The sequence below is a fragment of the Equus quagga genome, chromosome 11, assembly GCF_021613505.1.
Source record: "Equus quagga isolate Etosha38 chromosome 11, UCLA_HA_Equagga_1.0, whole genome shotgun sequence".
NCBI classification, from domain to species: Eukaryota; Metazoa; Chordata; class Mammalia; order Perissodactyla; family Equidae; genus Equus; species Equus quagga.
Window position 1 is genome coordinate 33,161,577 of NC_060277.1, and position 26,714 is coordinate 33,188,290.

Below are 26,714 nucleotides of genomic sequence, written 5' to 3' on the forward strand. Positions count from 1 at the left end.
GGGACAAACTCTCCTCAGTTATGATGTATTATTATTCTTATATGTTGCTGGATTCAGTTTGTTAGTATTTATATACATATCAGCAGTGTGCTTACTTTAAAAAACTTTTTCGTAAACTATTCATAAGAAAAGAGTACCTTGTAAGTGTATAGCTGATTGAATTTTCACGGACTGAACACAATGAACTGAAACTAGCCATCAGTTTGCTCAAGACACAGAACACTACCAGCAGCTGGAAGCCCCCCTCAGGCTCACTCCGTCCACTCCCTCCCGACCCCACAAGGTTAGCCACTAACCTGGTTTCCAACAGGACAGATTAGTTTTGCCTGTTTTAATATTGCACATAAATGAAATCATACAATATCACTCTTGTATTTGGCTTCTTTCTGTCAACACGTGTGTATGAGTCATCCATAAAGCATTCTCATCAGCAAACTTACTTTTGTTTTCACAGTTTAAGTGTGTTTTTAAAAACTAGGGTTATTTACTCACTTAAATTCTGAAGTTTTTTATTTTGTCTACAAATGCTTTAGTTGGGAGTAGAGGATAGTATACCTTAGTGCTTAGGCTTTGAAACTGCCTTAGATGTTATTTATTTATTTTTTTGGTGAGGGAGATTTGCCCTGAGGTAACATCCAAGGCCAATCCTCCTTTTTTTGCTTGAGGAAGAGTAGCCCTGAGCTAATGTCCGTGCCAGTTGTCCTCCACTTTATATGTGGGAGGCTGCCACAGTATAGCTGGTGAGTGGAGCAGGTCTGTGCCCAGGATCCGAACCTGCGAACCCAGGCCACTGAAGCGGGGCACACAAACCTTTAAGCCCTTGGCCATGGGGCCAGCCCCTTAGATTTTATTTTTGACCCTTGAGGTAACTTTCAATTTACTTAACATAGCAAAAAGCACTTTTGATGTTCAAAAACTATGGAAAATTATAACTTGTCCTTTCTGTGATTTTAGCCAGATGGTGGATTTTTAAGGATAGTTGGTATGTAATACATATGTAACAGGTATTTCATGAATACGTGAATTAGATAACATATTTGATAGTTACCTTAGAGGATAACATTTTGTAATGTCCGAGAATTATATTTGGGGTCTGTTTTTTATTTGTTTTCTGTAAGAAGAGGGGGTTACTGGTGAAGACAACATTTTAAAAAACAAAACTTTGTGGGGGAAAAAAAATTCTAGAATAAAGTGTGTTGATCCTTCACACAATTTCAGCTGCTTTTGCAAAGCTTCATGTGACTCTCCTTTAATGATGGGAGACGATGTACAAATTTTGTGACGTAATATCCAATTCCTTATTTTTTTAGTGAAATATTCAGAGAAGAGAAGTGTTTGGAGTTTTGCTAATAAATATAATTTGTGATTATTTGTGGAGATGTACAAATAGCAAGTGGATGAGTAATTTTACTTTTAGGACCGCACATTAAGGGACAGTTACAAACAACTAAAGATTGGTAATTTCACTCTTCAGCTGATAGTTTCATTTAGTAAAAGGCAGAGGATATGAGAATACCTGTATTTTTCAAGGTAAGGCATTTGATTCTGTTTTCCATTTTTATATATTCATTTTGTATATGAGGGAATGAAGTTTCTTACTACACTCGAGGCGATTTGGTTGTCATTTAAACAAAGTATAACTCTTAGATTTTTAATAATATTTTAACATTTTATATTTCTGACATAGAGTTGATCATGTTTTTAAAGGACCCATTAGTGGTGGAACTTTCAAGCCCCGGACCATTGACCTCAGCCTTGTTCCTGTTTCTTCACAGCATGAAGGAGACTGAAAAAGGACCGCTTTCTCCTAAAGTTCTTTTTAATCAGCTTTGTCAGAAGTGGGTGCATCTACTTTCTTAATATAAATAATCATGAGTTACAAAATCGAATGTATTTATCACTTAATATGAGTAGTTTCAGTCTTTCTCTAACATTGCTGTTATTGCCTAGACTACCAAGAGAAAGAATTAACATTTGTTTAGTTGCAGCTCTGTGCTTTTTGTAAATTATATATCATAATACTCTGAAAAAGAGATTGTTTATCCCTATTTTATGTATAAGGAAACTGAGACTCACAGAAGTTGAGTAGCTTACCTAGCTTCATGGTGACAAAGCCAGGATTCAGACCGGGGTCTGTCCTGGCTCAGAAGCCCATGGGAATACATGAAGTAAGAAAAGTATAGAATTGTAAACTAAAGGTGCTATAATCACTAATCTAGTTTCCTTGTTTTTAAAGATGAGCTATGAGGCAAATAGAGTTTAAGTGAATTTGTCAAGATATTCCAGTATGTTTAAAAACAAAATCCCTGTGTGCCTGGAAATAAAACACATACCATAAAGGAGCTGACTTGACTTTAGTGCATTAATTTATTCTTTCATCTAGAAAATGGAGAGCTTACTTGGTGACAGGTACTTGCTAGAATCCAGGAGTACACAACATATAATGTGTTAAAAATGGACCCTGTCATGGAGTGCATAGACTCGCACAGTCCACAATTACCAAAATATATAGAAACAAAATTCTTTCAACATAAACTTGTGTTTTTCGGTATCTACAGGCTTTAAAATTCCATTTCAATTCAAGCTAGTTATCCTGTGCCATGTATCATGTCCAATGTAGTATTGTTGACTATAGATACAATGTTGAACAGCAGACCTCTAGAGCGTATTCATCTTGCTTGAATGAAACTTTATGCCCATTGATTAGCAACTCCTCATATCCTCCTCGCCCCCGCCCCCGGCAATTACCATTCCACTCTCTGATTCTATGAAGTTGACTCTTTTAGATTCCTTATATAAATGGAATCATGTAGTATTTGTCTTTCTGTGACTGGCTTATTTCACTTAGCATAATGTGCCATGGTGTTTTAAATGTAGTCCAAAATATAGAGGGTTTATTATGTTTCACTGGGTTGGCAAATGCTATTTTTTCAAAGCCTGAGGAACAAAAAAACCCTCAAAATAGTCTCAGACATGGATGCTTCATAGAGTTAAAAAATTTTTAGGACATTATGTGCTTTAGAAATTTGCTTGTGACTCTGCGAAAAATAATTTTGTTTTGTATCATTTCATTCTGGTTTTATAAAGATCTATAAAATTTTAAAAATTATTAAAATAAGTACTCATGGATAAAAATTCAAACTATTATCTGTTATTTTCAAAAGTGATTATGCATACGCAGACATATGCAAATTATTTACAATTTGCTTGTCTTGCTTAATGTATTTTGTACATCTTTCTGTATTAGTACATGTGGATATAACTTATTTGATTTTACATATGTATATATGTGTGTGTATATATGCATGTGTGTATGTGTGTGTACATATTTATAGAATTGCACTTGTGAGAGTACATCTATAGGATAAATAGGATTACTGGATCAAGCTATTTGAAAACATTCAAAAATTGCATTTTCTTTTGCTTTATTTTGTTTAAGAAGAGATATACATTTTAAAAAGTGATTTAAAAAAAAGTCAGGTGAAGATTTAAGCTCAGTTGGGTCTGTTTTGGTCTCTGTTCTATAGTGTTGATCTGTGTGTCTCTCCTTACCCCATTACTGCTCTGTCTTGATTACTGTGGTTTCATAGGAAGTCTTGGAATTGGGTAGTGTGAGTTCTCGAATTTTCCTCTTTTTTTTTTTTCTTTGAACTATTCTAGATTCTTTGCTTTTTTGTATGAATTTTAGAATCAGTTTGTCAACTGAGATTGCATTGAATGTGTAGATCAATTTGGAGAGAAATGGCAGCTTAACAATGTTGCATCTTCCTATGCGTGATTATGACATATCTTTTCAGTTATTTGATTTCTCTCATCAAAGTTTTGTGTGAACAAATCCTGCATATATTTTCTTAGATTTACCTTAAGAATTTCATGTTTTTTAATGCTGTTTATTGTAAATTGGTACTTTTAAAACAATTTCCAATTGTTCATTACTAATTTATGGAAATACAGTTGATTTTTGTATAGTGACCTTGTTTCTTGCTGCCTTGCTCAATTCACTTACTGGTTATAGCAGCTTTATGTAGAATCTTTGGTATTTCCTATGTAGACAATAATGTCATTGGTAAATAAAGACCATTTTATTCCTTCCTTTCCAATCTGTATCCTTTTATATCTTTTTATTACCTTATATCACTGTCAAGGACCTCTAGTATAATGGTGAAGTGTGGAGTGGGCATCCTTGCTTTGTTCTTGATATCAGGGGCAGAGCATGTAGTCTTTCATTCTTAAGTACGATAATAGCTGTAGGTTTTTCATAGATGCCTTTTATCAGGTTGAGGAAATTCTCATTCCTAGTTTCTTCTGAGAGTTCCTATCAAGAATGGGTATTGGTGGGGCCAGCTCGGTGGCTCATTGGTTAAGTTTGCATGTTTCACTTTGGTGGCCCGGGGTTCACTGGTTCAGATCCTGGGTGCAGACATGGCACCACTTGTCAAGCCATGCTGTGGTAGGCATCCCACATATAAAGTAGAGGAAGATGGGCATGGATGTTAGCTCAGGGCTAATCTTCCTAAAAAAAAAAAAAAAAGAATAGATATTGGTACACCTTGATTCCTGGCCCACAGAAACCATGAGATAATAAATGTTTGTTATTTTTTAAGAAAAAAGAATGGATATTGGATTTTATCAAATGTTTTTTCTGTATTTATTGAAATAATCATGGGTTTTAAAAAAATCTGTTGAAAACAGTGAATTGTGTTAATGGATGTTCTGAGTAGCTTTAATGAAGTATATTTGACATACAATAAACTGTACATATTTAAAGTGTACTAATGTTTAGTTTTGACATATATGTACAGTTGTGATACCATGGCCACAATCAATATGATGAATCTATTCATTACCCCTAAAAGTTTTCTTGGGCCCCTCTCTGGACTCCCTCCCTTAAGCCTTGGCCCTGGGCTTCTGCCTACCTGTTTGTTGGGGTTTTTTTGTGTGAGGAAGATTGGCCCTGAGCTCACATCTATTGCCAGCCTTCCTCTTTTTGCTTGAGGAAGATTGTCCCTGAGCTGACATCTGTGCCAATCCTCCTCTATTTTGTATGTGGGATGCTGCCATACAGGGTTTGATGAGTGCTGTGTAGGTCCATGCCCAGGATCCTAACCCGTGAACCCTAGGCTACTGAAGCAGAGTGTGCGAACCCAACCACTATGGCACCAGGCTGGCCCCTCCACCCACCTTCTTTTTTTTTGTCACTATAGATTAGTTTCCATTTTTTAGAATTCTATATAAATGGAATCATACAACATGTACTCTGTTTTATCTGACTTTTTCACTTGGCCTAATTATTTTGAGATTCATCTGTGTTGTGTATGCATTGATTGATTTTTCTAAGTTGAACCAATCTCTTGAAGTTTCTGTTATAGTCATATATTGCATAATAAAGTTTCAGTCAATGACAGACCGCATATATGACAGTAGCTCCATAAGATTAGTACCATATAGCCTAGGTGTGTAGTAGGCTATCCCATCTAGGCTTGTGAATGTACACTCTATGATGTTGGCACAATGACGAAATTGTCTAAAGATGCATTTCTCAGAAAGTATTACCGTCATTAAGTGATGCATGACGTAATGGTGATTGTCAGACACTTTGACCACTTGAGATGCTTTTTGGGAGCAAGTTCTTCAACTTTCTTCTGACCTTTTTTTTTTTTTAAATACCTTGTTGTTTTGCAGTCGATTCACAAGAAGTTGCAGGAAGAGTACAGAGTTCTTGCATACCCTTCATCCAGCTTCCCCCAGTGATAGTACCTTACATAACAACAGTGTGTTGTCAAAATCAGGAAATTGACATTAACACAATACCCTCAGTGCTAGTACAGATCTTTTTTGGATTTCATCAGTTTTTACATGCACTTTTCCTTAAAAGGTTCAGAGATGCTGTAGAGTGATTCTGTTTCTCCATTCTCATTCATGCCTGTCTTTTGCTTCCTTTACTCCTTCATGTTGCAAACTAATATTAATGTCCTGAGCTTTCTTTGGGTTTTCTCCATGAGGAAATACATATGTATTTCTAGTTTTGTGATATTCTGTGGTGTGTCATGTACCTTAAGGACTGCCACCAAATTCTCAAGATAGAATGAAAGTATAGTGTTATTCCAGTATTCTGGGTATGTTCTTCAGTATTATCTTCTAATTTACTAATTCACTCTTCAACTGGCTATTGTGTTTATCTCTCTTTTATATTTTTTATCTGTGGTTTTAGTTTATTTCTAATATTTTGAATTGGCTATCTTCTCAATATCTACATGTTCTTATTGATTTTTTTCCTATTTTTCTTAATATTTAGGCTTTTATTGGCAGTTATGCCTTTAGTTTAAGTTTTTAGATATTCTCAATATTTTTATTGTAACGTCTTTTGGACAGTTCTATAAAACTTATTTGGAGTGAAGGATATTCATTTCAGTTTTGATTTTTTTAACATTAGATTACTCTATGTGTTTTATAATATTAGTTTGTAGACGCCTTTGGAGTAGATTTGTTTGTTTGTCCTCCCCTGTCTTTACGGCCTTTGCTTTCTCCCGTTTCCTCCATCCCTCGTTGTTTCCCCTGCCACTCCCATCACCTCCTTTCCCATACCCAACTTCTCTCTGTCCCTAAAAATTTTAAATTTTGAGATAGCCTCACCCCAACTCTCCAGGCTGGCCTTGGAGATCCAGTTCTCTTAATGGTTTATGGTTACCGTGCTGCATGGTTTTGGGGATGTACAGAGTGTGTAGATGGCTTGGCTCAGCTTCGGGTCCCTAGGCTGTGTCTGTCTTCTGTTGTAGCTTTAGGCAACATTTGCCTAAGGGCTTCCTTTCAGGCTCTTGGTAAGGTCAACCATCCTTATTCAGTGAGCCTGGCTCAGGTTCCTGTCTGAGGTGAAGGACTTTGAGTTTTCTCTGCTCTTCAGGGCTAAGCTCTTTCAGACCCAGAGCCCATCAAGTTTGTTTTTTTGTTTCCTACTCTTTTATATTCTATTTTTGCTCTGTAGGATTTATTTTATATTGAGTCCCACTTATGCCTTTTGTTTTCTCTTTTTATATTTTGTTGGTATGTTTGGAGTAAACAAAATTTTTGGATTATCACTGGACGGATTCATCTTCACCCAGAAAACATCTCTACAAATTCTCTCATTTTAAATTTCTTTTCCTTGACATTCTATTCCTACTTTATGAACATGCATACATTTTCCTCTTACAACTTGAGTTTTTGTTTGTTTTTTGCTGAGGAATATTAGCCCTGAACTAACATCTGTGCCAATCCTCTGCTATTTTTTTTGTGTGTGGGACACCTCCACAGTGTGGCTGGTGAGTGGAGTAGGTTCATGCCCAGGATCTGAACCCATGACCCTGGGCTGCGAAAGTGGAGCATGTGGAACTTTAACCACTCACCTACAGGGTCGGGCTCACAACTTGAGATTTTTTTAAAGTTTGCTCCTCTTTTCCACAGTAACACTTTTACTAAGGGACACTTCCTGTGAATGTTTAGTTTTCCCCTTATTTTGAATAGGGTGAGTCTTTTCATATATTTGTGGATTTTTTGCTTTTTATCTTTTAGGTTTGAAGGTCTCTTTTGGTATTGGTAGCTCAGATAGGCTCCTTTAGAGATTCTGTAAGTCGTGATACGATTTTTTCCCCCAGTCCTAGGTAAAAAGAAGCAAGTAAAAAAAAATTTAGGTTTATGAACTTTGCTTCAGTGGTTTAGAAGGTGGGAGGTGCTTTGTGCATGGTTGAGATGGGGCTGTAGGCAGAGACATGGTGGAGACAGTCTCTCCTTGGTTCAGGAATGATTTCCTTCCTGTGTGTCTGCTTGGAAAGCCATAAGCTGTCCCCTCCTACCTGCCACCTCGCTGGTAAGGGTCTCTGAAGGATTTCCATTTCCCCTTCCAGTCTTCTTCCACTTCACTGACCTTCCTTGATACCTACAGCACAGCACGAGTATAGTGTCATACAATTTCTGGGTTTCATGGACTCCAGCTGTGGAGGCCCAAATAGGGTTGGAATTTGTGTCCACCTTGGTTTCTGTCCTCACCTCTGATCTAGGAGGTGGGCACTATCCACCACATACAGAAAGGGAAGCCCACCATGGGAGTCAATGGAAGTGTTCTCAGTCTCAGGCTGCTTTTTGCTACTTCTTAGGAAGACTGAGTAACTGAAATGAGGGTTCCTGTTACAGGCTAGATTCAGTACTAGTTGAGATAGCTTTTTAGCACCAAGGACTCACAGTAGTGCGTTACTAGAATGACTGTCATGAGATAAGTAGGGATAACACTTAAAGTACTGGACTAAAGGGTCAAAAGACCTGGGTTTATGTCAGTGGCATTTAGCCTGTTCCTCACTTTTGTCAAGTGTAAAATGGAGTTCATATTAGGTTTGAATTCCTTAATAGGAACTGTCGTGTATATCAAATGATGTGTTGCACTGTAAACTTGTATTGTACTATCATAAGATATTTTTACTATTTTGGATTGTTTTGACAAAATTCTTTCTTCATCTTAGATCAGAGCACTTTATAAATTTAGTATTTATTGCACATAAGACAAAAATATTCATTGTAGCTTTGGAGTTTATTGCAGAAAATTTTACTTTTTAAAATTACTGAAATCAACTAAATATTTGCTATGTCATTGTCTTCATGAATAGCACTTGATCCTTTAATTAATGTGGAGGAAATCTAATTGTCAAATCCTTAAAATAAATACATTCACACAGATCTCAGTTCATAGTTCTGTATTTTAATAGAAGTAATCTCTTGCTTTTCTTTTGGTCATTTAAGGTAGGAAAGTAATAGATCACAGTGGTTTGGGTTTGAATACTGTGATTTTGCTTGCCATGTGGCCTTGCAAATTATTTAAATAACCCCTTTGAGCCCTAATTTATAAGCTGGAGAAAATAGTACATTCTAAGCTTGTTTGAGGATTATGTGACTTAACATGTAAAGCTTAACATATGTCCTGTGCTTGGCATGTAGCAGTTGTTTAATAAATGATAGTCATATTCTCAGTGCACTAAGATCTCATCGTAATTGGAACAGTAATCACATTTTGTCTTTCTACTTAGTAGAAAAAGGACTAAACTGAATCTTTGACTGTATGTTATTTCAAAGTGATTTTAAATAATAGTAGTATATTTTTAATGGAATGATTGTTCTTTTTTTTTTTTCCTGTTTTGTTTTTAAATCACAGGGCCCCTCGATTTAAAAGTTTCCAACAACAGGACAGTCAGGAGCTTCTGCACTATCTGCTGGATGCAGTGAGGACAGAAGAAACGAAGGTCAGGTTTCTTTTTGTTTGTCCCTCATACTCTTTAAAAGGGGAGTTCAAAACTCAAGGAATTAATTCTACCATAATTTTAATGTACGGTTGAGAAATAATTTGATTTTTTTTCTAACTATTCTATTTATTCTTCCCTTATTTTTTTGCCTCTTCTACTATAAGATTATTTTTTTCACCCTTTTACAACCCCATTGTTCTTAATTAGTTAATACTCTTTGGCTATAAATAACATCAATTCAAACTAGCTTAAATAAAGAAAAGGGAATCTATGAATCCAGGTGAAGGGGGATGTAGCTGGGGATACAGAGACAGGAAGTTTCTCAGGAAGCTTTCTCTTTATTTGTCTGGTTTCTCTGGCTCTCATAGATTTTCTGTGTTCAGCTCTTTGCAGACTGAGTAGTTTCTCTGATCCTCTGTGTGAATGGTGGCACCTGACCACCGTAGTTTGCACGTTGCAGTTCTGCATATATAAAAACAAAACTGACTGTTTGTGAATCCCAATGCTAAATTCCCAAGGGAGAGAAACTTCATTTTCCCATGGTGGATTAGGATCCACTCAGGGATCAGTCACTTGTGACTAGGGGAGTGGGGTCCCAGCCTCCTGGACCAGGGAATATTTCTGAGAAAACAAGGAATGGCTTATGGACGGGATAGATTCCCCAAACAATGTTTATTGTAATCCTATCCCTTAATTATTTGTTGACTTTAATATTAAATGCAACTTTTTTGGTTGGGTCCTATGTAAATAGGATACAATTTTTCAGAGAGAATGCAAGATATTAAAGATATCAAATATGTAGCACATACCCTCCGTTTTCCCCCTTTCTCAGTCATAGCAGATATTGCTAATCACTCATAACAGTTCTGCTGAGTCTGGATTCAGCCTCAGAATCATTCTCAACATAGTACTATGGACAGCACCTGTCAATCGTACTTGTCATAACAGGCGAAATCCTGTTTTCTGTTCAAAGTGAATACACTTCTCTCCTTTTTTTCTTCTTTTTTTTCTTTGCTGAGGAAGATTAGTCCTGAGCTAACATCTGTTGCTAATCTTCCTCTTTTTTATTTTGCTTGAGGAAGATTAGCCCTGAGCTAACATCCATGCCAATCTTCCTCTATTTCATACGTGGGTCTCCGCCACAGCATGGCTGATGAGTCATGTAGGTCTGGGCCCAGCATCTGAACTTCTTAGTCTATATATTAATATGTAGTGAAGCAACCATGTGAAAATGATGTGTTCATATGCTTGTAGTAGGTGTTGCTGTGTTACTAGGCAGGGTGGACTCTCCCCTCTCTCCCCTTTTTTCTTTAATCCTACTTTGTTTGAACTGTAACATTGTAGTGTTTCTTTATTCCTAATGGCCAGTTTTCAGTGAAGAGAGTTAGAGTTCTAATTTTTTCTTATAAATTTTCTTAAAGAATGAGTTCATCACTCCCTCCTGCTATCAAACACTGTATATTAATAATCCCATCCTTAATTGGCTGTTTATTGATTTTCATATTAAATTAGTTGAATTCAACTTTTGAAAGTGTTGCTGCTTTTCTGCCATCTCTCTGCTTTTGTATATTTTGATTATGAACCCCACCACCTTCTCTTTAGGGTTATGTCTTTGTCACCTCTCTTAGATTGTGAGTTCCTCAGGGAATGGTGCTGTATCTCTGTATCCCATGGGCCTTGCACATAGCAGGTGCTCAGTGAATGCTTGTTGAATAAGTTGTCTGTGCTTAACCTTTAAATGGACAATTTCTGTTGAGAATTTCAGTTTGGAAGAAAAAAAAAATAAAGTCTTTTAAATAAGTTATAACAACTAGTTTCTTGGGGATTTACAATTATTTTGAATATGTTATAATTTGAATAAAGTGATAAATTGACAGGATAATACTATATTATATTTTACCTATAATTTGTTTTAAAAAATCAATTAAGATTTATAATTGAGTTTTGGGGCCATTAGCACAATCCCCTTAAACTAATATTTAATCGCATTTTCTTAGATTTAGAAACTGATACTGAAAATGAGATTCAAACTTAAGTCTTTCTGACTCCCAAACTAGTAATCTTTTTAATTCTATGCAATACTGCTTATCAAAGTTTAGGGTTAATGCTTGGCCATCAGTGACTGGTAGAAATAATATTTTTTAAGCTTGCTATTTAAAATTTAACCATAATTATTTCACTGTTTGAAAAAGTATTAAATCTGATTCAATAACTGTGATACTCTTGCTGAGGGGGTCAATACAAGGTAGCGTGGTGGGGAGAGAGGCTCTGTCTTCGTGTTATGATTAGTAAATACATTTTGAGTCTTCTGAGCCTATGGATCATATCGGAGTTACTTTAAGATTAATTCAGACTATCCATTGCTTGAATGATTTTTTTTTCCCTATGATTTGCAAGAATATGTTTACTACATGGTGGTCATGTATCATTGTAAATGGAATTAAAAATTACCTCTTTACATTGTTTTTCTCTATTGATATTACAAATAAAACAATAAAATCTATCCCCGTCATTTTTTAAAATTTCACTTCTGTTATTTGATGGCATTCTTTGTTACAATTAAATTATTGTTTTGTCATAATGGTGCTTTGGGATACACAGTATCTTAAAAACTCAGGCAGTATAGCAGGAGACATTGGCTTTTGAAAGCTCTTATCTGTCTCTATTTGAGGGTTTTAGATGGTGTGGCCAAATTAAATGTCAAGTCTGTGGATCTGTTCAGTCTCGTAGGCAAGGATAGTCTTCCCGGTCAGTTACAGTGAGTAGCCGAGCAGGAGCCGCATTGTCTGGCCTGGGAACTCCACAGCTGTTAATCGTGCTGCTCTTGTGGTTTGTCACTGCCATGTGTTTTTTGATTGAAGAAAGGCTAGAGCATGATGCCCGCCACCAGAGTCTTTTAGTAATGATTAAAAACTACTAACCTCCTTTTATATTGGTTCATTAAAGTCTTTTTCTTATGACTGTAAAGTTGAGGAATATAACATGTTCTTGCTGAATAGGACACTACAGGGATCATTTGTGCAAAAATTGTACATTTTTTATGTGCACAATAAGTAAAATCGAATTTACTGTATGACTTTCATAGCTAGTCTTTTCAACTTATAAATACGTGTCTCTTCACTTTTTTCTTTTAATTTGAGCTATCACTAAATTAATATTCCATTTTTATTGTGTTCTCAAAGATATATCACTTTAATACAATATTGGGTAGAATTATTTTAAAGGCAGAATATCTCAGCTAACTTAAACTGTGAGTTTTTTGCATCTTAGGTTTGCAAGAAGTTTAGGTTGGAGATTTGAAATAGTTGAACATTAATACTGCTCATTGATTAATGTTCTACCGTTGTTAGCAGCTCGCTAGCCAGTCTATCTTTTTTTTTAAACCTGAATGGTTCAAAGCATAGCTCTTGACAATGAGAGGGTTGTAGATGGACCTAAACCCTTTTTTTTTTTTTTTTTTTTACTTAACTTGATGAATTGCCTATTAATTAACTCTTTTAACAGTTTAGAGCAGAGAATATAAATTTGTGGCTAGGATACAATAAAAAAGCAAAAGTCGAATAGTTTAAAAATTAATTTAAATGACTTCATTATTTTTGCTGTTTTTAAAGACTGATATCATAGCTTACATTTTAGAATATAGTAAAGGCTTATTAAATCATATGGAAAGTCATGTCTGAATTAGTAAAATGTTCAAATTGTAGAATAAGTTTACAGACTTCTGAGTTGAGTTAGAGGTCTTAATCTTTTGTAGCTAGAGAGGCTATTTTATAGTTATATTAAATGCTTACAGTGAACATTGGTATTTATTGGAATCTTTTGTTTAAGTCCATTAAATATTTCTCTTGTATGCAATTCACACCATTCTAACTTGCTTATTTTAGTTCAATAAATTCTTTTTTCAAGGTATTAAAGCCAATTTTAGCTAAGACAGTGTCTGAATTATATCAGTTTTCAAATTTTTTGAGTGTGAATTGGAGATTATTTCAATGTTTAATAGTTCCTGGGACACATTGTTTTATTTTGATTCCCTTCGCATGTAAGCATATTTCAGGACAGTGTGCCGTGGTGGGGATTGCTGTCTGTTTACTTTTATACCACACTTTGTATGTATTTAAGTTTTTGAATCTGGCATTAGCTTTCAAAATAAACTTGAAGATAATAGTGAGTAGTTCTAGGAAATATAATGTGCTGATCATAGGCCAGTTAATACATGAAACTCAATTTCATAATTATTGGGGGAGGGTGTTAAACTTATAAAATGCATCATACATACCAAGAATGTGTACAAATATACATTCAGTTTAAAGCATAATATAAAGAAAAGTCTTTTACTGCTAGCACTCCTCCCTACCACCACCCCAGATTTAAAAAAGTAGAATGTTATTAAGACTGTAGAAGCTACTGTTCCTTTTTTTCCCAAACACTTCTTCCTCATCAGAGGTAACCACTACTTTGACTTTTACAGAAGTAATTTCATTGCTTTTTCTTATGGTTCTGAGAGCCACCTATGTATACTTAAACAATATATTGTTTAGTTTTGCAAAACTGGGTGGCAAGCACAAACCTATTGCCATTATTGGATGAAGGCTCTCAAAAGAAGATGAGTTGAGAGAACAGCTGAAACATAGTCTGGCTTTGGCTTCCCAGAGTTTACATTAGCTCTTTCTGGGAAGTTAGTAGGCAGGATCATGAATGTGTTCTGAGTTAGGCGTGTCAAAGTCAAAACAACTGGCAGAGGTATAGGAGAGACCGAGTACTAGCTCTGTGGTCCAAAAAGGTTAGAGGCTGCTGTATGTTTTCTGCTTCTGAGTTCATCGTGACCCACCTCATAGCTCTCAGGGTAGGTCAAAGCAGAACAGTTCTAGGGGATAATGTGTATCCCCTGCTGATCCAGACAGCAGGGTATGGGGGGAGAATAAGGACATTTGCAGGTTATTCTCCATACATTCTGTTCTCAGAATAAAATGGCAGTGGGGTTCTTGGTGTTGACCATATGTCTATCTCATAAGTCTCATTGCTCCAATCTCGGTTGGTTGTCTCCCACATTTGATGCACAGGCATCATTCTTGAATTCCTCCTAACTGTGCTCCTGGGAATTCCTTTGGCCTCTCTTATGTATTCACCCTGCTATTGCCTGTAAACCATGTTGTTGTCTTTCTTGGTTTATGTTCTTTGATGGTGTGTATATTTATATGTATATATATTTTTCCTTTATTGAAAAGGTAGCATATACTATATATACACCTTACTGCACTTTTTTCACTTAACATATCATAGCAATCTTTCCATATCAGAAGATAGGAAACTTCCTTATTTTTTTTAGCTCAATGTTTTTAACCAGTCCCTTATTGATTATCCCTTATATGTTGTTTCTGGTATTTTTGCTTTTATAAACAATGCTATGATGAATAATATATGTATGTTATTTTGCATGTGTGTAAGTAGATCTGTATAAATACAGAAATGAGATTGCTGGATCAAATGATATATGCATTTGTAATTTTGATAGATATTACCAAGTTGTCCTCCATAGGCATGCAGCTTTCACTTCTATCAGCAACTTACTATAGCCTCACCAAAAAATTATTTTGTTAAACTTTCAAATTTTTCCCAATCTGATATGTAGACAAATGGTATCTCAAGGTAGTTTTAGTGTACATTCTCTCTTTTTGAATGAGGTTGATATCTTTTCGTCTCTTCTTATTCTTTGCCCATTTTTCTCCTGGATTTTGATCCTTTGCTGATTTATAAAGCTTTTTGTGTTCTAGGGAGAGAATACGTTTCCAAGTTTGTCATTTGTGCTTTGATTTTGCTTATAATATGGCAGTGGTTTTTATATAAATAAATTTTTAAACAAGTTTTGTTTCTGAACTTAATCCTTTTTTTTTTTTTTTATGGCTTCTGGATATTGAGTCATAAACAGGCATTCTCACTCAAGGTTATAAAAAAATTTCCCCATGTTTTCTTCTAGTACTTTTATGATTCATTTTTAGATTTAAATCTTGATCTATTGATATTTATCCTGTTCCCAGGATATTTCCTTTTTTCCTCTTTGGCTGTCCTACAGTTAGCCAAACTGAATAGTATGCTTTTCCCACTAAATTGGTAGCACTCTAATTATTCTAGCTTTTCATTTGCGTTTATTTCCCAACTCCCCCTTGGTTCTGTTTTCTTATCTGTTTGAGTACTAGGATCATACTTTAAATTATGAAGGTTTTGATGCATTTTAAGAAGTCTAATAGGACCAGCTGTCTCTCACTTCACTTTCCCCCAGAGTTTTCATTGCTATTCTTGTTTATTTTTCCATGTCTAGTTTAGAGCTGATCTTCCCTTCAACCTTTCACATTCAAAAAAGAACCTCAAAAAACCCCAAACTATTGCTATTTTTACTGGAATTATGTTAAATGCATACATTTGAGGGGGAAGATTGGTATGTTTCTAATGTTAGGACCTATCCAAGAACATGATGTGTCTTTCCATTTGATCAAGTTTTCTTTTCTGTCTTTACCAGCAGTATTTTAAAGTTTTCCTCAGTTAGATCTTACACATTTCTTAGATTTATTCCTAGTAATTTTATCTTTTTAGCTGTTATTATAAATGGGGTGTTTACTTCCATATCTTCTAAGTGGTTTTTGTTTGTGTGTATGAAGGCTATTGACTTCGTTATATTTATATACCCCATAATAAATTCTCTTATTATTTGTAGTAGTTTTTCATTTCAGTTGGTTTTTTTGGCTTTTCCAAGTAAGAAGTCATATTGTCTGCAAGTAGTTTTATTTCCTTTATAATTTTTATACCTCTGAGATTTATTTTTCTATTAAATACATTGGCTAAAACTTTAATAAAATGGTAAATAATAGTAGTGAATGGGGATATCAAGGGATTTGATATATCATATTAAATCTAGTAATGTGATGGCTTATATTGATAGTCTAGAATAAAAAAACCCTCTTAGTCATACTGTTCTATTCTTTTAATGTGCTGCTGTATTCTGTTGCTGATCGTTTATTTAGAAATTTTCATAAGTGATATTGGTGTGTGTTGTGTGCACTCTCTGTCAGCTTCTGGTAGCAATATTATGCTTCAAGAAAATAGTTTGCAGGTGTCCCTTTTCCAATGCCCTGGAACATAGGTTTAGTGGCATTCCTCTGTGAAATTGTTAGGGCCCAGACGTTTTTGTAAGGAGTACTATTTAACAGCGTTCTCCCCCTCACCCCCCATGAAAGCTGGGAGATTTTCTGGGATTAATTTCCTGGAAAATTATCTATTTTTTTTCTGAATTTTCAAATGTAATTACATGAGAGTTGAGCAAAGTGGCTGCTGATCACTTTAAATGTCTTTAATTTTGTTGGTGTCTCTTTTTTCTTAGATGTGATGTATCCTTTTCATCCGTATCTTGATTAAGATTAGCTAGGGGTTTTATTCATACCCCACCTACAGTATCAGCTTTTGATTCCTCTATTAATTCTCTTCAGTTTCTACTTTATTAACTCTTTCCTTCTACTTTTGCTCAGTTTTGAGATCCTTTTTCTAAATTTATAAGTTGGCTGCTTAATTGATTTGTTTTTATTCTTTTCAATTGATTTAAATTTTTAAGGCTGTGAATTTTCTTCCGAAGAGTGGGAAGTATCCTGGATTCTGATGTAGTGTTTTTATTATTCTCTGGGAAGTCTGCAGTTTGGGTTTAGTTTCTCTTTGACATAATTTTTTAACAACAGAATTATGTATCATTTTCACACCAGAAAGTCCAAGTCAAACAGTGGTTTCACATATGAACTGGTGAATAAAACTTTACTTTTAAAAAAAATCTTTTGAAGGATAATCAACAAGCTTTCTCCTCACCCCACTGTTAAAATGTGAATTAGAGAAGATTAAATTCATCCACTAATTAGGGGCATAATTAGTGTTAAAGATAATTTATTAGCTTAAATAAGTCTTTGTTCTTAGAATATATAGTTTTATTTCATTCTGAAAGTTTTCTGTGAAGTTGTATCTTTCCTAAAATATACACAAGAGATGTGGAATTGTAAACCTTGTCATTTACTAAGAGCTGCTAAGACTTTAATATATGATCATTATTGACAACTAAATTCAAATAAAATGATAATTAAGATTTGGGGTATTCTTCTTGCTGCGGGCATTAAATGATGTTCTGGACTTTAGTCATATGTGTATATAAATAAAATAATCTACCTGGAGGTCACAGTGACAGTTTAATAGCTTCTTGTATATTCAGATTTTCTTCATAGACAAGAAATTGTATATGGCCTATTTGTTGCTTTTTGTCCTGGTTCAGGAATGCATCATTTTAGGAGCAGAGTAGGGGAGAGGGAGGGAGCGAGGAGAGAGAAGAAGAGAAGGGAGGAGAAGGAGGACTTAGTCTAAAGCTGTAAGAACAATGAGCCTGGCTACTTGCCTTTTGTAGACTGAGGACAAGTCTTTAAAACCAAGAGAGAACCTAAGCATAGGAACTTTGATTCTTATTTGGGGGAGAATTTGGCATTAGAGAATTGTTTACTCATGAAATTTTAGAACTGGAAGAAGGCACGTATTTAATTCTTTAAAACTTTCAATCAATTTATTTTACAGCCTAGGGAACTGAGATCCGGAGTACCTTGCTGTTTGAAAGTCCTCCTGTTGTTAAGAGGATGAGGCTTGAGTTAAGTGTTACTAAACCGACTCTATTCAAAGGAACACAAAATACCGCTTTGAAAGAATCCATTCTGTATCGATTCTTATTAAATTCTTATTAACTTTGTTTTATAGAGAATACAAGCTAGCATTCTAAAAGCATTCAACAACCCAACTACTAAAACAGCTGATGATGAAACTAGAAAAAAAGTCAAAGGTATGTTGAGTCTTTCACTGTTAGAACTTTCTTCTGCAAAAAGTGTTAAAAGTTTCTTTTCAGGGGAAAAAGAACTGAGCATTATGTGAACTTAATTCTCTAGAGTAGTGGCCGTAAAGGGAGGGTGTACTTAACTCCAATGGCTGCAAGATAGTCTAGTGGGTCATAGAAAGAAAACATTAGAATCTATGTGAATTTTTAACAGTAAACTAAGGGAGACTCGAAGGGTTGTTGAAAGTAGCAGCCTCATCTGGAAGTTCATTTTCGTCATAGTGTATCATCTTGAAGTTGACGTGTGCTTGGATAAGTGGATTTATGGATATTATCTAGCTTTAACTGGATAAAATGCTTAAGTGCTCCAAAGATGCCTGCAAAGAAGCCATTTATTGAAGAGAGTGCTAGTGAGTCAAGCTACGTGTCTACTTTACTCTTGGTGTTGACTCTTCATCAGCCAAAATATGAGGCAAAAGCCATGATTATCTAATCAAAGCTGGTCATCTATAATTATCAATATGTAATTGTGGGTTTACATCCCATGTTACTAGCGATTTACCTTGTCCTAAATGTATATTCTGCCTTGAGGTATTAACTAATGATAGTATGAAGTCATCATTTTTAGAAGACATTTAAATATAATATTTGTATTTCATTTTTTCTCTTTTCTAACTTCTATTTTTTTGTAGTGTTATGTGTGCATACTACATGTCTATAATTTATGAACAGTTATGCATCCATTGTGATTGTATCTGCCAAAACTTATGTACAGTTAAGTGTTCAAGATTTTAAAAAATGTAGATTCTCGACTCTCTCTGTTCTTTTGTTTTGAGATAGCGCCATCTAGTGCATACTTAGAATAACTGCCTGGGTTTTCTTTCACCTTTTTCCAGTTTTATCTTTTCTATTTTTAATTCCTTGTACGATTTTTCTTAATGAAACATCTTACTTTACCATAATTTATAAATATTTCTAATCACAATTAATAAATTTTTACTGATATATCCAGATGTAAGTCTGCCCTGTCATTCAGTGCTTCAAATAATGTTTTAAAATGATTGTATATGTTGTTTATATGAAATTTGAAGGTAGATACCCAAAAAAGATAGAAGTTTGAAGGAGGAGTGAGTAGGTTTGTTAATACATTTTTCCCCATGGTTTAATATGGAAAATTTCAAACTTCTATTAAAATAGAGAGAATCATACAATGAAGCCCCACGTACCCATTACCCCACCTAAACTACCTTCAGTTCATGCTGTATTATGTTTCGTCTGTCTCCTTCCAACCCTAGATTATTTTGAAGCAAATCATAGCCATAATTTCCTTTGATTTATAAATATTTTCCAAATAGAGTAATTTTAACCTTTTTAATATAACTGAGCAGTTATATATGTAACTATTATTTATTGCCATGTTAATTCTTTACACTAGGCTATGTTTACTTGTCTTTTACTGCTCTGTTGTTTCCATAGTTATGGTCCTGGCATCTGTAGCCCTTACAGCATAACCTCCTTTCCCATCCCTCTATCCACCTTTAGGTTGGGCCCAGGGGCTTTAAAGGGTTAATGGGAGCAGTCGACGTGTGGTATGAATAGTGGCTGTTGCTCTACTTATTTTACCTCTTAAGTTTAAGAAGAGTTTGTTATTTCTTGGAGACTACTGTAGTTGATAGTCACATTTTCTCTGCAGCATTGTAAAGGAGAAAGACATTATAACATCAGATAGTAAAATGTATTAAACGTGATACTGAACGTCTGCCTTGTTCAGATTTCTTTTGAATCAACAGAAAAAAAGCATGTTACATTGTTAGGTTGATGGTTGACATGTTCTTTTGCATTTAAAAGTGTTATTTTTACAGCATATGGAAGAGAAGGTGTGAAAATGAACTTCATAGATCAGATCTTTGTTGGTGAATTAACTAGCACGGTCATGTGTGAAGAATGTGCAAATGTAGGTAACGTTAGAATTCACTTTAACGTGGAATAGATTACAATCACATTGTTTTTGTTTCCTTTCACATATAATCATCAGCAACTTTTATTTTTGTGACTGATCACAACATAATAGTTTTTGAAAATAGATCCTTCAATCCTAGGAAGTAAATTTTTAAGTAAATATGTTACTTTGTTTTTCCTTTCAACATACCCGTGAAGTTCTTTTAGCCTATTTTAATATGCTTGAATGTGTTAGCTATTTGTTTGGATAGAAACGAAAGAGAAACTTCTGTGAAGAGAGTAATATATTATGTAACTATATATTGCCCTGAAATGTAATTCCAATAGAACTAACTTAATATAGTAACATAATGTAGGGTGATCTACCACTTTTCATTTAAAGTTTACATTTATATGACTTGTTGAAGATTTTTTTTTTAAGTAGACAACTCATCTTTGAATTTAATGATAATTTTTATTTTGAATGCTATCTTTAATAACAACTTAAAGTATATATAAATTTTTCTAGGTTTTCAATTGCTTTGTAAGGAATATTTCTGAAAGTGTATGGCTTAGAGTATGATGGGTTTAAACTTGTGTCAGATTTTAATCTGTGTCCATTTTCCTGTGCCAGATTGTGGAGTACCTTTCTATCCTCTCTAGTACTATAAAGTCAGGATTATATATTATATCTTCTTCTAGCCTGTCATATTGAAGCACAGAATGTGTCAACATGTATGACTTAAATTTCTAGTATATTCAGCATAGACGATTTCTGTCTCACAAGCTAGAGAGTATCTTTTAAAACAGAATTATCCTAAAGAATCCACAAAATACAGTCAAGCTCTCTGACTTTTTTCATGGCTTTTTCTTAACATATCATATTTTATTTAATTTATGGCACTAATTTCACCAAAAATATTTATAAATGTTTGTCTTTAATCAATTGTATTAAACACAGTTTATTTTGAAGTTACTTTTAATATTACAGGTTAGTCATATTGACAATATTATAAAATTCAAGTGGGTTGCGTTTATTGAAGTTTTGGGATATCTTGTTTGGATGAACAATATGTGCTGCTATATCCAATTAAATCACTTTTTGTTCAGAAACATCTTTTGACTTAAAGTTTTAAGTTGCCTGGGAAGTTTGGTTTCTTTGAGACTTTACAAAACTACATTGTCTATATTATAATTCTAACTGAAGTTCTCAATGTTTTTTTTTTAAGATCTCCATGGTGAAAGATCCTTTTATTGATATTTCACTTCCTATAATAGAAGAAAGGGTAAGGAGAAAAAAGCTTCATAATAAATCTTTTGTGAAGGGCATTTATTTATTCATATATTTAGATATTTGTTGAGCATATTATCAGATACCTGAGAGTCATTATTTTATATATATATAATTGAGTTTGTACAGTGTATTTGATATTGTGTTTGTGTATATGTACATAAAGTATGATATAGTTCTTATTCTTAAGGAATTTAAACTCTTATGCTTTATATTTTGAGAATTAATGGTAAGGAAATTATCTCTATATATTTCAGATGAGATAGAAATTTTAAAAAGTAGATGATATCCAGAATTTATTTCCTAAAAAAGTTTTGTGTTATGTACATGGCATCCATATAGGTTTCAAAACCTGTACTTTTGGGAAGAGTGAGTAAATATAGAAGTTTACAGGAGACAGATAATGGTCAGTACAGTGGCACTGCTACTATAGAACATACTCATCATCCCAGAGCCAACAAGAAGCATCCTTCATCTAAAGAGAAGGTAAGATTATGTGCCTTTGTGAGCATCTGTTATTTTAAACTTTTTATTCAGAAAAATTTCAGAACTATATCAAAAGTAGAGAAGATGTTTAATAAACTCCTCTGTACCAATTTCTCAGCTTCATAATTAGCTCCTGGCTGATCATGTTTTATCTGTATCTATCCCACATTCTCCCTCTCCCCATCATGGATTATTTTGAAATAAATCCCAAACATATCATATACTTCACTGTGTATCTCTAAAAAGATAAATACTCTTTTTAAAGACATAACCACAGTACCATTATCATACCTAAAAATATTAATAACGTCTTAATAGCACCACCATCCAGTCATAATTTACATTTCTGCAGTTGTCTCATAAATATTTGGTTTTTGTTTTTGCTTTTTAAATTGTGTTTGAATTCAGGATCTAAAAAAGATCTATAGATTGCAGTTGATTGCCATGTCTCTTAAATCTTTTAATCTACAGATTCCCCCTCCCCCTTCTTTTTTCCTTTGCAATTTATTTGTTGAAGAAATTATTTTTTTTCAGCCATTTCTCAAATTGCCACATTCAATAGTAATTCATTTTGCTATTGCATCCACATGTTGTTAACAGGTGCCTCTGTCTGCTTTATTTTGTCTCTAAGTTAATTAGATCTAGAGGCCTAATTAGGTTTAAGTTTGATTATTTATTTAACTTTTGGCAAGAAACTTTTCAAGTAGTGGTGTATACTTCCATCAGGGAGGTGCGTGTCGTATTGGGTCTCTCTCTTTCCGTGATGTTAGCAGCCATCGATGACCGTTGTCTAGACCCATTATTTCACTAGGGACATACATGGTTGTTGAATTATCCCATATAAATTTAGAGAAATCAATCTGAATTTGCACGTCATTTAAAAAACCTTTTACATGACATGATGTATGCTAACATGGTAAATTGATATAGTATTAGATTTAACTTATTCTGTTAGAAGGTTCTTTAAGTGGCAAGACTACAGAGAATGTGCAGAGGTTCACACTTGAAAAGCCTCCCGCACAGCACTGTTCCACAAAAGTCCTTTTACCGTCTCCACAAATCGGTAACCACTATTGTTGGTTTCTTGTGTAAAGGTTTACTTTTAAATTAGGACTATTCGCTAGTTATCTTCTGATGATTGTAGTTCAGTTAAATTTAGGAAATGGATTTCAGAGGTACTAGAAATATATTTGTTTAATAATTGTGGAACATTTAAATAGGACATTGGCATTTATTTTCAGTAAGGTCACGAGATTCTTTTCTCTGAAAACACTGTCAACTTACAGAATCAACTAATTCATGGCAGAAAACATATAAGAAAATTGTCATCTGGAGAAGATAAAGCTGTTGACATCCACTGGAAAAATGAAAACCTTGAAATGGATGGGGATTCTTCAGTGCTGGCAAGCATCGCAAATACTGAATCAACTCTGACTGGAAGCCCTACCGATGGCAGTGAAAAGGAAGCCAGCCATTCTGAAAGTAGTGTTGATGCTGACAGTGAAGCTTCAGAATCTGAAAGTGCTACTAAGCAGACTGTGTTGTTGAGATCCACTGGTGGATACAGGGTGCACGCAATGGGACACCTTCACCATGTGTCCACAAGTGAACCACCCACCAGGGAGACTGACAGGGGTCATGAGGGAGTGGCGGAAGCTATGGCTGAACTTCGTTTGAGCAGCACTATAACTGGCGATAGAGATTTTGAAAAGGAAAATCAGCCACTAAATGTTTCAAATAATTTATGTTTTTCAGAGGGGAAGCATATGGTGTCTCACAGCCCCCAAAATGCTTTTCAGACCCTCTCTCAGAGTTATATAACTACTTCTAAAGAATGTTCAGTTCAGTCCTGTCTCTACCAGTTTACGTCTATGGAATTACTAATGGGAAATAATAAGCTTCTATGTGAGAATTGCACTCTCACAAAGAAACAGAAGTATCAAAAGGAAAGCAGTTCTGCAGGTAAATATTAGCTTAATTTTTTTTCTTTTTTTTTAGTTTTCAATATTCATGGATTATCTAATAGTCAGTGACTAGTGCATTATAGATCCCAAGTAGAGGAACCTAAGAACCTTGTCTCCATGCTTGAGCTGTTTGGAGTTACAGATTGTCTCATTCATATTTGTACCTCAGCACTGAAGACACTGACTGGACAGAGTAAATTTTCAATAGATTTTTGCTGAAATAAATTGAATAACAGGAAGTATCCATCTCTGCCCTGAAAATGCAAATCCACATAATCTTATTTCAGGGGACTAACTCTCTGAGATCTTTTCAGAAGAAATTTCCCCAAAACTTAACAGTGGTATCAACTAGTGATATTAATGATGAAATTAATGTGCTTACAAATCTCACCAATTTAGTGTAAAGTCATATCATAAGTTATAAGTTTGAAGATTTTAAATAATTCTTTGCTGTAAAGCTAATATAGTAACTAGTTGACCAGAGAAAAGTGGAAAAAAGAGGGTTTGTCAAGTAAGAAATTTTCAGTGGACCACTAGTCTTGATTAAATCAAGAGAATACTCTGATTCTTAGTGCCTGATTGTTTCAAAATGTAGATTTTATTATTATTCAGGTATGGTGAGGCCAACAGATCCGGAGACAACTGCCACTGAAAAGATACTTTGTTACTCACAGTTCCTAGGAGGAGGGGGCCACTAAGCAATGCCATGCAGGGCCACGTGGGGAAGCACCAGGGTTGGTCAAGAAGCAGAGGGAGCTGCAGGGGCGGGGGGGCGGGGAGAACGTGGGCAAGAGCCTTTACTGTGGTTTCCAAGGGAAGGAATGGTCAAGGCAGGGTAAACAGGTTTAGGATTGACTAGTTTCGAATAATTTCAGTGGGCTCTGGGGTATAGGGGCAGTCTCTAGTTGTCTGGTACCTGGCCCTGGTGTGGTTAGGGCAGGTGGATAGTGGCCTAGAGTATAAGAGCCCAAGAAAGGAGGTGGCTGGGGTATGGGCTTTGAATTGGTTGGTTTGCATATGAAAGGCACACTTAAGTTGTTTACTGTCTCGGAATTAGCTAGCCCTGGGAGAGGCTGGCCCTCCAGTGTTAGCAGAGCCCCAGATGTCAAAGCATCAGACTAAAGACATGCTTAATACACTAGTAATTAAAGAAATGTCTAGATGGGAGAAGAAAGAAATACCAACTTACGTTAATCTAAGTTAAATATGCAATTGGCCATATTCAAATCCTATCACAAGTCCTTTGTAACAACTTTTTATTGAAATGCCCCATTATTTTCATAATATGTGATCTCCTTTCACTGCAGTGAGTAATGACCCAATTTTTTCAACTACAAGTATGTTTCTGGTGGTCTTTGACTGGAGGGCATTGACATAAGTCACTACTAGTCCATCTGCTTTCCAGCTTCCAAAATTTACTTGCAAGTGTCACCTCCCCTGTTTTCTGTCCTTCTAAATGTGTGCCTTTTTTAAAAATCCCTTTCATTTCAGTGGGCTTTTGGAAAGGAGTAGAGGCACCCTGTAACCAGAAATCTGATTTCTTTAACTTTTCAAAAATGTGGTATGACACTTTTATGTAAATGTTTACTATATTTTATGGTAGATAATGTATAAAATGGAATTTTACAAGTAAATGTATTTTGTATTTTATGCAGAAAAGAAAGCAGAAGGGGTTTATACAAATGCCAGGAAGCAGTTGCTCATTTCTGCTGTTCCAGCTATCCTAATTCTCCACCTTAAAAGATTCCACCAGGTGAAAGTCCCTGTTGTAGCACTGTAGTAATTTTCATCATAGGTTTTGCAGAGCCCTAGATCTTGTAAAATTCTGTCAAGGATTAGATAGTAATTTATTGAATTTAAAAATTTATCATTTACTGCCTTTTCAGCTGTAACAGTTTACAAGACTTTTCTAATTAAATTGTCTAATTCACAATATTTGAAGATTAAGGTGGAAGGAACCCACGTAGGGGGTGTGTGTGTGTGTGTGTGTATGAATGGAAAATAAGACTTATTAAGAATCCTTATTTAGAAGCAGGGAAAGAGCAAAGTACACATAGCTTTCTGAGCTCTCAGGATCCTGATGAGAGGAGTGCATGGGCTGGGCATGGTTGGCTAGGATTAAATGCAGAAAGGGTTGCAAAGCAGGCCCCACCCCTATAGGACTCTACAATGGGAGGGAACCTAAATATTTTTAATGTGACAGGTTTTTCTACAATTATTTATAGGTTTTGTTTTTTTTAAGGTATGCTTTTTGGTGAGGAAGATTGGCCCTGAGCTAACATCTGTTGCCAGTCTTCCTCTTTTTCTTTCTCCCTAAAGCCCCAGTAGATAGCTGTATATCCTAATTGTAGGTAATTCTAGTTCTTCTATGTGGGATGCTGCCACAGCATGACTTGATAAGTGCTGTGTAGGTCCCTGCCCAAAATCCAAACCAGTGAACCCTGGGCCACCAAAGTGGAGCACCTGGGCTTAACCACTATGCCACCAGGCTGGCCCCATATTTATAGTTTTCTTTTTCTTTCTTTCTTTCTTTTTTTTTTTTTTTTTGAGGAAGATTAGCCCTGAGCTAACATCTGCTGCCAATTATCCTCTTTTTGCTGAGGAAGACTGGCTCTGAGCTAACATCTATGCCCATCTTCCTCTATTTTATGTGGGACCTCTGCCACAGCAGCTTGACAAGTGGTATGTAGGTCTGCAGCTGGGATCTGAACCAGTGAACCCTGGGCTACCAAAGTGAAACATGCAAACTTAACCGCTGTACCACTGGGCTAGACCCCTCCATATTTATAGTTTTAATCCAATGCCTTATCTCATCTTTTTCTTTTCTTCCCCAAAGCCCCAGCACATAGTTGTATATCCTAGTTGTAAGTCATTCTAGTTCCTCTATATGGGATGCCACCACAGCATGGCTTGATGAGCAGTGTGTAGGT

General features: G+C 35.1%; 1 protein-coding gene across 3 annotated transcripts in view; it reads left to right on the forward strand.

Moving 5' to 3' along the window:
- Positions 1-26,714, forward strand: part of USP45 (ubiquitin specific peptidase 45) — a 66,307-nt gene that overhangs the window by 28,994 nt on the left and 10,599 nt on the right. For all 3 annotated transcript variants that reach the window (XM_046675622.1, XM_046675621.1, XM_046675623.1), the window contains exons 8-15: positions 1,708-1,838; positions 9,176-9,263; positions 18,033-18,114; positions 19,968-20,059; positions 21,273-21,329; positions 21,677-21,820; positions 23,107-23,782; positions 25,440-25,537. In XM_046675622.1, coding sequence (XP_046531578.1) covers positions 1,708-1,838; positions 9,176-9,263; positions 18,033-18,114; positions 19,968-20,059; positions 21,273-21,329; positions 21,677-21,820; positions 23,107-23,782; positions 25,440-25,537 — 1,368 coding nt within the window. The remainder of the gene's footprint in view (positions 1-1,707; positions 1,839-9,175; positions 9,264-18,032; positions 18,115-19,967; positions 20,060-21,272; positions 21,330-21,676; positions 21,821-23,106; positions 23,783-25,439; positions 25,538-26,714) is intronic.